The sequence below is a fragment of the Nelumbo lutea genome, chromosome 4 (assembly GCF_056320005.1).
Source record: "Nelumbo lutea isolate HS-2025 chromosome 4, American lotus-T2T, whole genome shotgun sequence".
Classification (NCBI taxonomy): domain Eukaryota; kingdom Viridiplantae; phylum Streptophyta; class Magnoliopsida; order Proteales; family Nelumbonaceae; genus Nelumbo; species Nelumbo lutea.
Genome location: NC_142687.1, coordinates 47,516,449 through 47,532,263, shown reverse-complemented (window position 1 = coordinate 47,532,263; position 15,815 = coordinate 47,516,449). Strand labels below are relative to the sequence as shown.

Genomic DNA, 15,815 nt, shown 5'->3' with positions numbered 1-15,815 from the left:
ATTATATATAAATATATATATATAATATTTATTATTTAAAATATAATATTATATATACATTTATATATTTTTTATTATATATTTATATATTTTTATAATATATATTATAAAATTTAAAAAACTAAAAAATTGACGAACCAAACCAACGGTTAACCGAACTAGTCGACCCGTTAACCGACTGGCTTTAGTACAGTTTTGGTTACTGATTTTCCAAAAACCAGTAGTACTGGTTCGGTTAAAAAAAAAGCCCCACGGTTCGGTTAAGTGAGCACCCCTATCTGCCATTGATTTAGATGGTTGAACCATATGAACCGTCATTCAACCATGATTATGGGTCCAATTCTTTTAAAATTAGGAATTGGTAAAAAACCATCCAACTCGGACAATTGAACCATTAACCCATTCTATGCAACTTTTGAGATCTATGCATCCCAAGAGTCAAAGGTGCCTTGCCACACTAGTTTTGCTAAAAAAATTTTTTGGGCTCAAAGTTCAATTTTTAGCACTTTTATAAATTAATATAATTATTCTGATGTGTCACGGTTTGAATCTGATCCATTCTACCCGGACGGTCGAACCGGTGACTTGCGACCCCGAGCCAAAAATGGTTTGGCCTCCGGTCGGTTTTTAAAACATTCCCTGCTTTTTAAAACGCTTCGCATGGACGAAATGACGACGGAGAAAGCAGAAGAGTGAGACATGAGGTCGTCTTCTGCACTTCGCGAACTACAGCATGAGCTGGAGACCAAAGCCAACGACCTCAGCAAACTCCAAAAAGGCAAGCTACTCATACTTCTCTTCTGGTTGTTGAAATGAAAACTCTATTCTTTTCTTTTATGATTACTCTCTTGATCCATAAACCCTAAGCTTAGCTATTTTAGATTCTTTCTTCCTCCTCTCCATTTTTTCCCTAATCCAATAGAACCGTAATTCGGACTGTCTTCAGAAATTGCAAAGAACCATCAAGTTAGAAAGAAGTACACAGTACAGCTAGGTGAAAACGAGCTTGTCCTCAAGGTAATCTTAATCTCTACATTCTCTCACTTACTGGTTATATAAATTTTGAATCATTAGATTGATTTTGTTTTTATGGCTATAGGAATTGGATCTATTGAATGAAGATGCCAATGTGTTCAAGTTGATCGGGCCGGTCCTCGTTAAGCAGGACTTGGCAGAGGCAAAAGCTAATGTTCGCAAGCGAATCGATTACATCTCTGCTGAACTGTATGTTTCTCGTTTTACCCAAAATCTTAACAAAGTCACAGTGAATGCTGAATCTCTATGTTCTACGTTTTTGTTGATAGTTGATACTGAGAAGTTGAGTTAACATTATGTTTGAAATCTATTAGGAAACGCCTTGATGGGACTTTACAAGATCTGGAAGAGAAACAAAATAGCAAGAAGGATGCGGTTAGTATCTGATATTACGCTGAAATGATATTGCGTCTATTTTCAACTAATGGAATTTTGGTAGAGAATTGGTATCAATAGCATGGTTCAATTCTTTCATCTGGCCCCATGATCACTTTCATGTTTCAGTCCAGTGGGGGACTGCATCTTCTGATAATTGGATTGAATCAGATTGTAAATCGTACTGTAATTGTAAGGTCACTTCTATTTTTTATGAACTTGTCAAAAAGTTAAAAATAGATGTGCTATATCTAAATATATATAAATTAGTTATTTTACCCTCCTTTAATCCATACATACCATATATTTACCTAAAACAATAGAGTTTACCATTTGTACACTGGAAGCTTAAGACGATATTATCATTTTTTGATTTGAAAGTAAAAAATCCACATAAATGGGGTTTTAACCTATAAAATAGATTTTTAACCTACATTTTGTGGAAAATAAATTTGATGTCGTTTTAAAAAGGTTTTTAATAGCCTAAATAAATCATTTTCTATTAAGGGCTTTAAAAAATGTCCCCTATTTTTTGTTGGATTAAAAAAGAATAAATGCCAAAGTAGGGAACTTATTCGTTTTTTATTTTTTTGAAAGATGAATAAAAGATGTAGTACTATAAAAAAAAGGAAGGGAGAGCGAAAAGCCCTCACCCAGGTACAAAAAAAAGTGCATGTATCAACATGCACAAAACATTTACAATCAGCTCCTATACAAAAGCCTCAAAAGTAGGGAGCTCATTCTTAATTAAATTGATTTGTATCACATGAATTTTATAAATTATAAGATTCATGTATCAAATTATAGGATTCAAACAAAAATGTAAGAGTTTTGCACAAAAGATTCAGACATAAGATTCAAATTGAAACCTTGGGGTTTATGATTCAACTTGCAAATTTTTGGAGAAACATGTGGACATTTGGTTGGGGTTGAAAATCAGATGAACAAAGTGGGAATTCTAATCCAAGTTAAATCTGAAGGGTAGTTTCACAAATTCAGTTAATCCAACTGAAATGACAAATTGATATCACATTACAACATGGATGATTCAGATCATAAGGTGGGGATGTTTTTCTGGGAAGACACTTTGGTGGGAAATTTGTCTCTCAAGGACTTGTTCCCCTCTCTCTTCTCTATTTCCCTTTATAAAAAAGAGCTGGTGTCTACTTTTCTTTTGTCCCCGTATACCCCTTTGTCTGCAAATTGGGACCTTTGCTTCTGTAGAGGGTTGAGGGATGATGAATCCTTATCAGTTTCTGAGCTCTTATTGCTACTTGATTCTGTTTGCTTGGACCCACTCAATTCTGATAGGAGAATTTGGTCTTTGACTCCCAAAGGGTCATTTACTTTTGCATCTTTCTTTAAATTCCTTTGCTCTAGTTCCTCTCCTTGGGCATTCCCAGTTAAAGAAGTTTGGTCTAGGCCTATTCCCCCAAAAATAGTTGTCTTTTGTTGGGAATTTTACTACGATAAAATCAATACGATGGATAACCTGCAGAAGAAAAGACCTTTCTTGTGTTTATCCCCTAACTAGTGTACTTTGTGCAAAGCACAGAATGAGGACTGTTACCACTTATTGATTTCCTGTCCCTCTGCTGCAGCCATTTGGAATTGGGTATTTGATTTGTTTGGGTGCAGGTGGAACTTGCCACCTGAGGTAAATTTGTTGTTTTTTCCATTTACCTTTGTGTGGACCATGAGAAGAGGGAGAATTATGTTAAAGTGTATAAAAGCAGCTCTCCTATGGACTATTTAGGAAGAGAGAAATTCCTGAATTTTTCAGGCAAAGGAAAGAACCATTCATGAGGTCAAGGAGTGTATTTTGACAAGGTAGCTGCAGTCTAGAACCAATTTGCATCCATCTAAGAAAGTCTTTGCAGGAGAGGTTAAATAAGAGGAAGGATGCACCGATGATGGTGATAAGGTGATTCGCCATTTATTTCTATCAGCAACTGAAAATTCATTCATTAAATTAAAAAAGAAATACAACAAGGCTAGGGATTTCCCTTGCCACCCTTTTAATTTTGCAAGAATAAGCCAATCTACAATTCAGCCTAAAAAAGATGTTCCCTATTAACTCCTTGCTTTGCCAAACAATCTGATAGTCCATTTGATGTTCTTCTAACCCATTTAAGCGTGGCTCTCACTTCTTTGGCTATTGTGTTCATTTCTCTTAATGACTGCCTATAGCTCCAAGCTTCCGGATCCTAATTTCTTACCTGAGTTGCTTGGCCATTGACGATTGCAATAGTCTTAACAGAGGCTTTGAGGAGTCAGCATCAATTGTCCCAATGGAACTCCTGTTGAAATGAGGAATAAAAGGGATACAGGTAGGGTTGAGCATTCGGCTTATTCAGTTAAAAACCGGACTTGTAAAACTTAAAAAAAACCAAAACCAAAAAAACTGAAAACAAAACTTTTGGTTAAAACAAAATTTCATTTATATTATACTAATACATATTATATATTATATATGTATATTATAATATATGTATATATATTAATATTATATGTATTGGACTATTGGTGAAACAATGCATTATATTATACATATTATAATATTTGTTATTATATATATGTATGTATATGTATATGTATATATATAAAATAAATATTGGTTAATTTGGTTTTTTCAGTTAACTGGATTTCTAATCCTGAAAACCAAAACCTAAAATGAAACTGAAGTTTCCAGTTTTTCGATTTTAACTGAACAATGCTCACCCCTAGATACAGGGACTGACTATAATATTAAGGTTGGTGGTGAGAAGCATTGTGTGATCTCTGAAGTGTATATGGTGTCAGCTGCTTCTGATGGAGGGTTTCAGGGTTGGCATGTTGGTCCATAGTAGCACTGGGACTGGGATCATTGGACCAGGGCCTCGGATGGATGAAGGTGCCCTAGTTTTTAGTGATATACCTTCTTCATATTGATATCTGTGTTCATATAGAAGAAATGAATGGTCAGAAGTTGACTAAGGATTTATCTGGGATTAGTGAATTTGCTTGGGGTTAAATGGATCTGATCTGTTAGCTAAAATTATTTATGTGATATTCTGATGGTATGGAAATGAATAGGTTCAGGCCTCACCTACCAGATTTAATATTCTATTAGGCAGTAGATGTAGTTTGATAATGTGGAAATGGTGGACATTGATGATAATCTTTTGTTAGGGTTAAATGGTGTTAACCCTGATAGTCCTGATAGTGGGACTGGAATCATTTATTTTTGATGTTGGTTAGACTCGTATTGTTAATCAGGATATTGCCACATTGGTGCAGTTTGTAATGAAGAGGGGGGGGATTGGAGGATGCCGTATGTTGCTGTCATTGCAGTTGGATCAATTTGAAAAGACATATGTGGAACCCAATATCCTGATGTGGTTGAAAATGAAGATGATTCGGAAAAAAATGAAAGTGATGAGAGGTCTAAATTTCAGGGCTGTTGTGGAATTGTTTTTTGAACTTGGAAAGGTGGGGATTGATTTGGGGGAAAAGGTGTAATGTCTTGCAAAAGGCTTACTTGGCTTGGGTTGTGGTTCATCTGGGAAGTCAGATTTAGATGCTGCAGATGTGATTGGGAGTAAAAAAAGATGTGATTAGGAGTAAGACTGTAAGAGAACTTGAATACATTTGAGACAAGTGAAAAGTTTGAAGAATCATAATTTCGTTTGTCACAAAAGTTTTTGTTTGTCTAAAAGGGGGTCTTTGGGGTGTGTAAGATGTCTAAAAGAGTTTACAAGGGCAAGGTTAGTAAAGATAATGAAAACTTGTTAAAGCATTTCAGCAGGTAACAAAAATCAGAACAGTCTGATTTTTGGAATTCTCAGTCATTGTAGCAGAAAAATTGGAAATTCAGTGAAAGGAAGGAAAATTCATTTAGGGAGGGTGTGGGAAGAGTCTTTTTTTATTAAAAATAACAGCACTTATTTATTAATAATGAAAAGAGTGTACATATGTACAGACCATATAGGAGATAAAATCTCTCATCTCCTACCCATTGACTCTTTTTGCTTTTACAACAATGTCCAGAACATTTGATCTCTCCTCATCCCTTGTTTGGCTAAAGAACCAGCCATGTTATTTGCTTCCCTTTGTACCCACTGATATCTCATTTCCATACCATTAGTTTTTTTTTTTTTGGAAGAGGTAAAGTAAATTTATTCAGCACAGAGAAAGCAAAAGCAAACTGCAATTCAGACCCAAGAAGGCAGTCTGAAAAGCAGCCAGGATTACAAACTCCACCAGGAGCAAGACTGATACAAAACGGGCATGCTAAGATCTCTGAATTCCCCAGAAATGGAAATCCAAGATGTCAGCTTGCCCACAGCTCTCTGAATTACATCATCAAGACCCTTAGACCTATTACAGAAAATTCTACTATTCCTTTCAGCCCAAATGGACAACAGGACAGCAGCTGGGATTGTCTTCCACATTAGCTTCCCTTTCTTACTTAGACCCTTCAACTTCCGGCAACAAAGGTGTTCCTTAACTGATCTCGGCAAGACCCATTTAGCACCCAAAGCTTTAAGAAAATGCATCCAAATCTGAAAGAACGGACAACGAAGACATAAATGCTCTGTAGTTTCTGCAGTAGTCCCACAAAGAACACAATTTGAATCCAGAATTGGAATGTCTCTTCTCAACAGATTAGACCTGGAAAGACATTTGTCAAGGGCCATCGTCCAAACCAGAAAGTTGGATTTTGAGGGACTCAAAGGATTCCAAATCTGCGCAGCTGGGAACTCAGAAAGCCCCACACTACATAATTTATCAGGCTATCAGCCATGGACTTCACAGAAAAAGCCCCATCCGGCTTCCATTTCCAGTATCACATATTCTCTCCAAGCACATCAATCTTCTGATTAAGAAGAAGTGACATCAGCTCCAAGAATTCTTCCAGCTCCCAATCAAACAAATTTCTCCTTAAGAGAGGGGGCCAAGAAACTGAATTCTCAAACAAAGAGAAGTAATCAGCCACAGTAGCCTCCTGATTAACTGCACATCTAAAAAGGTGAGGGAAGGAACCAGCAAGGGGGCTTTCTAAACACCATTTATCTTTCCAGAAATTTGTTTTATCACCTTTACCCACAACTACAGAAATCCCTTCCCCGAAAATAGGAAAGTTCCTCATAATTCCTTTCCACAGAGAATTGCCCCAATTAGGAGGGGGATCTCTAGTTCTCCAGTTTCTCCAATCAACCCCATAGTTTTCAGCAATGAGAGATCTCCACCAAGCATTTCTCTCAGCCGAGAATCTCCAAATCCACTTGCACAAAAGGGCAGTATTGAAATTCTTCAATTTCCTTATTCCTAGGCCACCTTCAGCTTTAGGGAGACAAACTTGGTCCCAATTAACAAGATGAACCTTTCTGGCTCATTTCTGTACACCCATAGAGCATTTTCTCAATTATACAGACACCCCATCACCTTTGTGAATCCCCTTCAATAATCATTTTGTTAACATTCATGGATTTTGGTCTTTGCTCACCCTTCATTACAGTCATTATCTCTGCCTGTTTGAGTTTCCAATGCCAATAGGTCCCAAGAAAAGGGCGATGACATGATTGGCTTAATTCTTAAAGATACTTCCCACACCTGAAGGGCCTGAATTTCCTCTGCTGCTCCTATCAAAATATAAGTTTTGCCATATGAAACCTCTTTTTGGTGGCTTCCAACTCCTCATATTATTATGTTTTCTTAGTGAAGATCCCACCACTTCCAATTTCTAACATCTGCCGAGAATATCGAGAGCAAATCAAGAGTCTTCAGCCATTGAACCACTCTCATGGTTTTGCATTCAATAATAGATTGTCTTTTTCTCTTTTTCTCCTTAAGTAATCCTGTTTCTTTCTTCCCATATAGTCCAAATGACTGCAGCCCTTGCATTTCTCCACACGGCTCTACCCCTCTTATTGGACCACTCCAAAGTTGAGGAAGCAAATAGACTTGATGTGCTTGCTAGGATATTCCACCTACATCCAAACAAAGCAAAAAATAAATCCTAAATGCAAGTAACAAATGGACAGGAGATTAGTAAGTGATAGTAGATGCCACCATTTGCTTTGCAGAGAACACATCAATGAGGAGATAAGCAATAATTAGGTCTCCTTTTCTGGAGCAAGCCACAGGTGTTACTTTTTCCATGATAAACACATACATTATAAAAGGCGCCTAGGTGCCCCAGTCTTCAATATCAAATGTATTAACACATACATTAATATTATACAGCAATATAAATGATATTATAAAAGGCACCTGCCTTGTCATTTTTGTCACCTAGGCAGGCGCCTAATTGCTGAGAAGGGCACCTAGTTGCCATGTTTGGGTGAGGCGTCCAACCAAGGGTGCCTAGTTGCCTAGGCGACATCTCGACAACTTGGTTGGGAAAGAGTCTTGAAAAAAGAGGTACATGAAAAGGAACCTGAGGGGGAGGCGGTCCAAATACAGTCATCAGACTTGGAAGGGTCCAAGAACACACCTTCAAGGATTTTAATCAAGCTGATCGCATTTGGAAGTTCAGCATCCCGTACGTGAAGGAATAACGAATTTTTAGAGATCAGCACCCTCTTGAGAGGTACATGAAAAGGAACTTGAGGGGGAGGGGGTCCGAATACATTCATCAAACTTGGAAGGGAAGGGTCCAAGAACACACCTTCAAGGATTTTAATCAAACTAATCGCATTTGGAAGTTCAGCATCCCGTATTTCCCTTCTGAATCCCAACTCCCAATTTAATGGTGAAGGAATAACGAATTTAGAGATCAAAACAACTTGATCCACCAAAAAAGGGAAGGGGAAGTGCAAAAAGGTGTTCCCAACTCCCAATTTGAGAGAGGAAAGTTTAAAAAGGGAAGGGAAAGAATCTTTCAGAACAACTTGACCCACCCAAAGGTGTTCCCAGAATTTAGTTTTATTTACCATAGACACATGTTACACATCATACCTGATTAAAGGGAGAAACACAGTAAGAACCAAATGGATTGCCCCCAAGGAGAAGCTTATGCAACTCTTGTAGTTATTCCAGCATCCTATCCGTTATCCTGCTGTCCATGAATACTGACCACTACTTTATGCCATAGCTTATCCCTCTCTTCCTGAAGCCTCCATAACCATTTACCCAACAACGCTAAATTCCTCTATGTTTCCAACACCTAGCTCCCCTTGAACGTCATTGTTATGCATCAACTCCCAACTAACTAAATGGTCATTTTTCCTTTCCCCAAGCTCCCATAAAAACTCTCTCATTATTTTTTTTTCTATTATCCTGCCCACTTTTCTGGGAGCCTTGAAATTGAAAACCGACAGTTAGTAAACCAGATGATTGGCCAATGTGGACTTGATTAGGGTGATTCTTCCAATGCAATTCCTCTTTTAAGCGGCAAGTCTCTTTGAGAATCTTTTTAAGATTGGATTCTAGAAACAAAGATCCTTAGGGCTAGTCCCAAAAGGTAATCCAAGATACTTCATTGGCCAAGGTGAAATAGAGCAACCTACCATATTTGCATATTCCCTTAACTGTCTCCGTTCCAAATTAACCCCTGGTATGCAGCTTTATTCAAATTTCACTTTCAGATTAGAGATTTGTTCATATAATTGCACTCTGAATCTCAAATTCCTAATCGATTCCATGTTTCCCCCATCATAGAAAAAGGTGATATCATCTGCAAATTGAAGATGAGTTGTTACCACCTCATCCCTCCCAACTCTACACTCTTTGATTAGATGCAGCCTATCTGCCCTAGATATCAATATACTAAACACGCCAGCAATAAGCTAGAACAAGGGGGGAAAGGGGGTCTCCTTGTCTTGGGCCTCTAATTGCAGGGAAGAAATCTACAACTGCCCAGTTCACCAAGATTGAGTAATAACAAGTTGTAAGAAGCCCTTTATCCACTTGTGCCAGTCTTCCCCAATCCCACATTGCTTAAGCACTTGCAACAAAAATTCCCAAACAACCAGATTGTAGGCTTTTCCAATATCTAGATTACAAATCAATGCTTTTCTTCCAAACCTTTTCAAATCCTCCACACACCCATTTGCAATGAGAGGTATCTAAAGAGTTAACAAAAGGGGATGAACATTAGGAGGTATGTATGAATGAGGTAAGAAAAACGGGTAAAAAGGTAGAGGTGGGTAAAATGATTGATAGAAAGGTTGAGATAGAAAAGGTGATGGGTGTGTGTCATCTACATTGGGGGAGAAGGAGGCATCCAGAAGAATCCTTAAGAAGCTTGAGGAAAGAGAAAGGGAGATAATATGGAGGATGGACATGATAGAATAGTGGAATTTTGAGGTTGGTTGGGTCAGTGATTTAAAAGGTGCATCTCGGGGCACGACTAGGTGCATTTAATATGTGTCTAGCCTAGGCCCCGCACACAGCATTTTGAAGAGGTGCGTGCCTGGTGTGCCTTGTGCTTCAGCCCAGGCATGTGCTTTTTCAAAATCTGTGCATTTTGCTCTTTTTTTTTTTTACAAGCCTTGTGGATGGACCAGGCTCTGCCCCTGGACCCCCAACCAAGTTCCTTGAGGCAAGGCCAAACAAGTCCATGTTAGGGTCTTAAGTTCTTAATCATTACAAAAAAAAAGGATTTTATGATTTTAATCATGTTTTAAAAATACCTTTTATTAGGATGAATGAATGACATTAGCAAATAGAGGATTCTACTCCACTCTGGTTTACTCACTTTGCTTGGTCACATTATAAAATCAATCATTCATCCACATTAGCAAACAGGGGGTTCTACTCTGCTTCAATTCACTTGCTTCCCTTGCTCACATTTTGAGGTACGTGCCTCGCTTAGGGCCCAAGTGTAACATTTCTAGCAAGGGCTTTAAAAGCATTTCTTTTGAAAAAAATTAAAAGAAACAAAAAAGAAAAAATGAATGATAAAGTAGAAAACTGAGAAGGTGTTTGCCAAGAATTCGGATTTGCTCCTCACACCAACCTCTCAGCAAGTTGCAGCCGTGCACTGAGAACATTCTCTCATGAGTGGCGAGTACAGGAGATGTTCCTAATGTGTGGCTGCAAGTGCTGTGAGGTTGGTGTCTGGAGCAAATCCAGATCCATTTGCCAATGTGAATGGTTTTGTTTTCTAAAACAAAAAACAACAGCCACATGAGAAAAAATGTATAGTTTTTGCTGACATGGCAATTGTTTTTGTTTTAGAAAACAAGACCATTCACATTGGCGAACACCCCTTAAGTCTTGATCGAATTGATTTGAATTGCATGAGTTGCATACATTGTAAGATTTATGAATCAAATTCTAGGATTCAAACCATTGTTTTAAAAGCGTAAGGTGCAAGGTGAGGCGTGCACCTTTTTGAATCAAGGCGCAAAAATACAAAAAATTGCTAAAAAATAAAAAAAAGTCAGAATATTAAAAAAAGCCAAAAAATTCAAAAAAAAAAATATTAAGCACAATATTAGTAAGAAATATAGACTTAAAATTTAAAATTAATGTTTTAAAAGACCTATTATCTAAAATTAAAATGCATAAACATAACATGTAAAGCATATTCAAATGAGAATTTAAAAATAAAATCAAACATGTAAAACATTTTCAAGCATGTAAAGCCCACAATCTCTTTTTTCCTCAATTGCATTACTTCAAGTAGCTAATGTGATGTAAAAATATTACATTCCTGATTCTACCAGCCACCTTTGTGCCACACCAGGGCCAAGGCGCAAGGCGCATCAGGTGCATGCCTAGGCGCACCAGGTGTGTGCCTTTTGAAGTGTTGTGCCTAGGACCTGGGTGAGGTGGCTACCCTCAAATGTGCCTCACCTGTCCACCTAGGCACGCCTGAGGCACCTTTTAAATCACTGATTCAAACAATAATCACAAGATAGAAAACGATCTATATTTGGTTTTAGAAAACAAAACCATTCACATTGACGAAGACTCCCTAAGTCTTGATTAAATTGATTCGAGTTGTGTGAATTTTATAAATTGGAAGATTCATGAATTAAATTATAGGATTTAAATCTTAGGATTTGTGATTGTCCTTTAACCAAACTAAAACACTTCACCACTCAATTATTAATGCTACTAACAAACTGATAAAGAGAAAAAGAAAAAATCTTCTTACAAACTTAACATAACAAGATGGGTTCCATAGAGAGGAATAGATAAAGGTCATCCCTCCATTAGAGGAGTTGATTATAAGGTGGGATATGGGGTAAGGATGAGCTTTTGGCTATCTTACCAGGATGTGACAAGGACACTGCTTGATTTGGTATTAGATACAAAATGTACACTAAAAATTGAAGTAGCTGACACAATACGACACCCTTATACAGGTATCTAGGTATGATTGGATTTTTTTTATTGGTATCCACATATCATAGGATTATGGTTGGTTCCTGGTGCAGCAACAGCCTTGATGAAGGTCTTTCCAGCTTTGTACAGGATTGCAGCTGATATTGATTGATAAGGATGTCTTGGTGCTGGACTATTTCAAAGTCAGAAATCAATAAATCATTTAAACCCTGTTTTTTACCAAAACTAAAATGATTGGGAGGTGGACCTCACTGGTCTCCTTGATGCAAAATTTACAATGACAAAATTGATCTAAATATGGTTAACATCTGAATATGATAGAGGGTCCTTAAGGTATGTTTTGAGACCTATGGAGGAGAATTGAATCGAAGCATAAAGAAACTTAGGATCTGATTCAGTTAGAAGTCAGAATGTTTTGAGGTTGCATCTTGGAGAGTAACAGAAAAGGTCTACTTTCGTCAAGATAATCAAATACAAGAAGACCAGGTGATGGTTCTCAAGTTAGGTTCTGTGAAACATGATGTGATGATTGGCCACTAATGGTGCTTATTCCATTATCATTGACCCAACTCAACCTTTACAGAACTAGCGTTGTCTAGGTTATAACATAGATGAAGCTTGGCCTGAATTGTACACAGTTGAAACTAAGTTTTGAAAATATCATCTTTTCCCTTTTAGTACAGAATCAGATTTGCTAACTCTCGTTTTTCTTGTATTTATAAATTATTTTGGCCAGTTACAAGGAAAAACAAGTATAGTTGCAGTGTCTTTATTATTTTGTTTCAAGCTGTTTCTATGAAATGTTGATATTTCCAATGATTTTATTTGTACAAGTAACATACATGCTAAAACTCGTCACTTTTCAGGTCCTGAAAGTACAACAAAGAATTCAAGCTCTCCAAGCTGGAAAAGCAAAGGCTTAGCAGACCTTTACATGGCTGTGTTCATTTTTGTTCTTTCCTCCCTCGTATTTTCTCAAGCGTGTGCCTCGGTCAACAGTAATTTTTTATTTCTAGAGTAGTGCCTCTCCTGTTCTTAAGTTAACATCAATGTAGTCTCAGGCTATACTGGCTAGTTCTCTTCACTGTTACTTTTTGGGTTCTTTTTGTTTTTCTTTTTTTTCTAATATGATGTGATTTTCATTAGATAATTGAATGTAATGGCATCTACATGGATCGTGTTCAACCATTTCGTTCTGCTCAGTGCTATATTCATTGCTAAAATTATGGGCCTTTGAATCATTTCTCACTACTTGCTTATCCAAAAAAAAAAAAAAAATCATTTCTCAGTTTTCACTGCTTAAGTCCATGTCATTTCTTGGTTCGTCCCTGTCTCTTCCATCCCTTGAACTTATAACAGATAGCTTGTCAGTGGTGCTGTAGATGGTATTGACTGCACAAGCTTGAATCATCTTAATAAAAAGAATAAAAAGTGCAGCCGTGCAGGGTCAAAATCTACAATTAGTATGCCATTTATTCTCAAGAAAAGTACGCTTACATGATATACATCATTCCAACTCCGATCCATGTTGAATTTTCATGGGGCAACATGACGAGGGTAAGGTCCCCCAACCTCGGTCATGGCAGGAGCTGATTTCAAATCTTCCACTACGACCAGCAAGAATGAGCCAGTCAGCACCTTCTGATTCATGTTCAGTTAAGTTCTATGAAAATCAGGTTATAAGGATTTATGTGCAACTACAAGGTGACTTGGATTGGTTTACGGCGTTATGGACAAGGTTCAAAGTATCGAGGCCGATACATATCGTGCCGGTGGCTTCTTAATACGCCCCTACAGGGGGTGTATTGGGTCAAATCATGGTTGAGAGGGTAGTTGGGACTTAAACTGATTCCTTTGAATTGGTTTTGAAAAAAAAATAAATAAAACATAAAAAGCACCGATACGCTCTATCGTCCATACTTTAAACTAATTGTTGACTAGTTATGGAGAACATTTGTCATATCCATTGGATAAGGGCGTTCCCAGTGTCAAAAATAGTGGTGGAATCATCTAGTGTTTTGACAATATGAGAACGGAGGGATGGCTCAATTGGCATTTGATGATGAACGATCTGGTAGCTCCCTGTTGGTTGATGACTCAGAAGCCGAGTTGGAGAATTCCTTGCTGAAAGGTGACTCCGATGCTAAGTTGAGTAAGGCCAAACTAGAAAATAGTTCAAATGTCGAGCTATATAATGGAGAGCTATGTAATTTTCTAGGAGACCTGCAGGGAAACAATATTAGAGTGCTTGGGTTTCTTTATTTGGGGCAGGTACTCCAATGTTTAAGTCAACGAATTGGAGATTTTTGAGAGAACTAAAAGTGAGAGAGCTAGAGAGCTGCGAGAACTAAATTGTGCATACATTCTCTCAGGAAAATGATGCCTTTTAATAGAGGTGTGAGGGATTAGAGACCTCTTGTAACGGGTCCTAGATTCCTAAAGAGCCATTTCTGCTAAGTTGGGAGAATATCTTCGCCGGTTACGTAATCTGCACAGAGAGTTGAGGTCCGTCCGATCAACTCTGATGCGGGTGATGTTGGTAGGTCGGTCTAATTGTCGAGCGTTATTACTCTAGAGAACTTGGTCTTGATAACGGATCTATGTAATAGGTCGGCGAGCATGCCTTGTAGGTCGTCACTTATACCCTACTTAGCTCGACCAATCTCCAAAGGAGGTCGCTCCTTAAGGAGAGGTCCCTTTAGGTTGGCTAGGCCAAGGTACTTTAGGTCGGACATAGGTGAGGTGCTACTAGCCAACTTGTTGGGGTGATCTGCTTACTCAATGTCGAGGTGTAACTTGGATGCCACATGTCATGCTGTTACTCGGAGGTAGATCGCCAAGTCTCCAGTAGGTCTCTAGGTCGATAGAGGTAGGTCGTCAGGTCTCCAATAGGTCTTCAGAAGTAGGTCGCCAGGTCGGTGGAGGTAGGTCACCAGGTCTCCAGTAGCTCTCCGGAGGTAGGTCGTCAGGTCTCTAGTAGGCCTCTGGAGGTAGGTTGCCAGGTTGGCGGAGGTGGGTCTCCAGGTCTCTAGTAGGTCTCTAGAGGTAGGCCGCCAGGTCTTCAGTAGGTATTTGGAGGTAGGTCGCTAGGTTTCCAGTAGGTCTCTGGAGGTAGGTCTCCAGGTCTTTAGTAGGTCTCTAGAGGTAGGTTGCCAGGTCGGCGGAGGTAGGTCGCCAGGTGGGACTCCATCATTTTGGCCAAGGCAAGTTATTGCCTTCATGGTGCCGAGGTGTCATCCAACTATTTTTAAATGCCACGTGTCATGATGTCACTGGAGGGCCAAATCTCCCCTCATTAGTATTATTAGTTGAGTTGTTCCAATAGAGATGGGGATTCATATCCCACTACCACCAAATTGGGGTGCAGGGGATTAGTGTGGTGCTGCACTGCTCAAACAACCCTGATGTATCACCAAATACCTAAAAGAAAAGATTGAGAATGGAAAGCTTCATTTTTTCCCAAAATATGCAGCTTCTCATAGGCTCTATAATGCAATTCATGGAATGATCAGACATCAATCCTGGTTCTCTCATCTTAGAAAAGAGTTTTTAGAGCTTTACCATCTTCTGAATTAGAGACAAGAGCTTAGGTCTGCAATAATGGCATTCCGGTACATCTTGTTACCTCAAGAAAGCTCCTACAAGCATGACCAGTCATATGACTTATACCTGTACCGATATACATACAAGGTTCAAAGTATTGGTTACAAAGAGTATAGGCAAGTTTCAAAATATCAGTATTTTCTATCATATCAGGATACGAGGGATATTCAAATAACTACAAAATATCATATCAGGATACAAGGGATACAAAATATCAGTATTTTAGATCATATCAAGATATGCTTTAGTTATGCATGGATATTCAAATAACTACAACTAACATATAAACATATAATAAATGTACACTTTAATAGTTTATACAAGGGATACATTACAATCAACAATACCAAGAGTATAGAAGATATTTCAATCTACTAACATAAATTATTTTAGTACCATGAATATCATTTAACACATATAAAATATATTATTTTTATAATTTTTATATTTTCCTATTTTGTTTAGGGAAAACCCATTAGTTTACCAATAGAATCTTAAAACACAAAATCTAACCAAAAGTT

The 15,815-nt window shown here is 38.0% G+C and overlaps 1 protein-coding gene across 1 annotated transcript; it reads left to right on the top strand.

The window, feature by feature from the left end:
* Positions 1–677: 677 nt before the first annotated feature.
* On the top strand, positions 678–12,914 carry PFD6 (prefoldin 6). Its single transcript, XM_088982594.1, has 5 exons — positions 678–778; positions 947–1,017; positions 1,100–1,224; positions 1,350–1,410; positions 12,558–12,914. The coding sequence occupies exons 1-5, from the start codon at positions 700–702 to the stop codon at positions 12,612–12,614; spliced, it is 393 nt and encodes a 130-aa protein (XP_088838720.1). The 5' UTR covers positions 678–699; the 3' UTR covers positions 12,615–12,914.
* Positions 12,915–15,815: the final 2,901 nt, after the last annotated feature.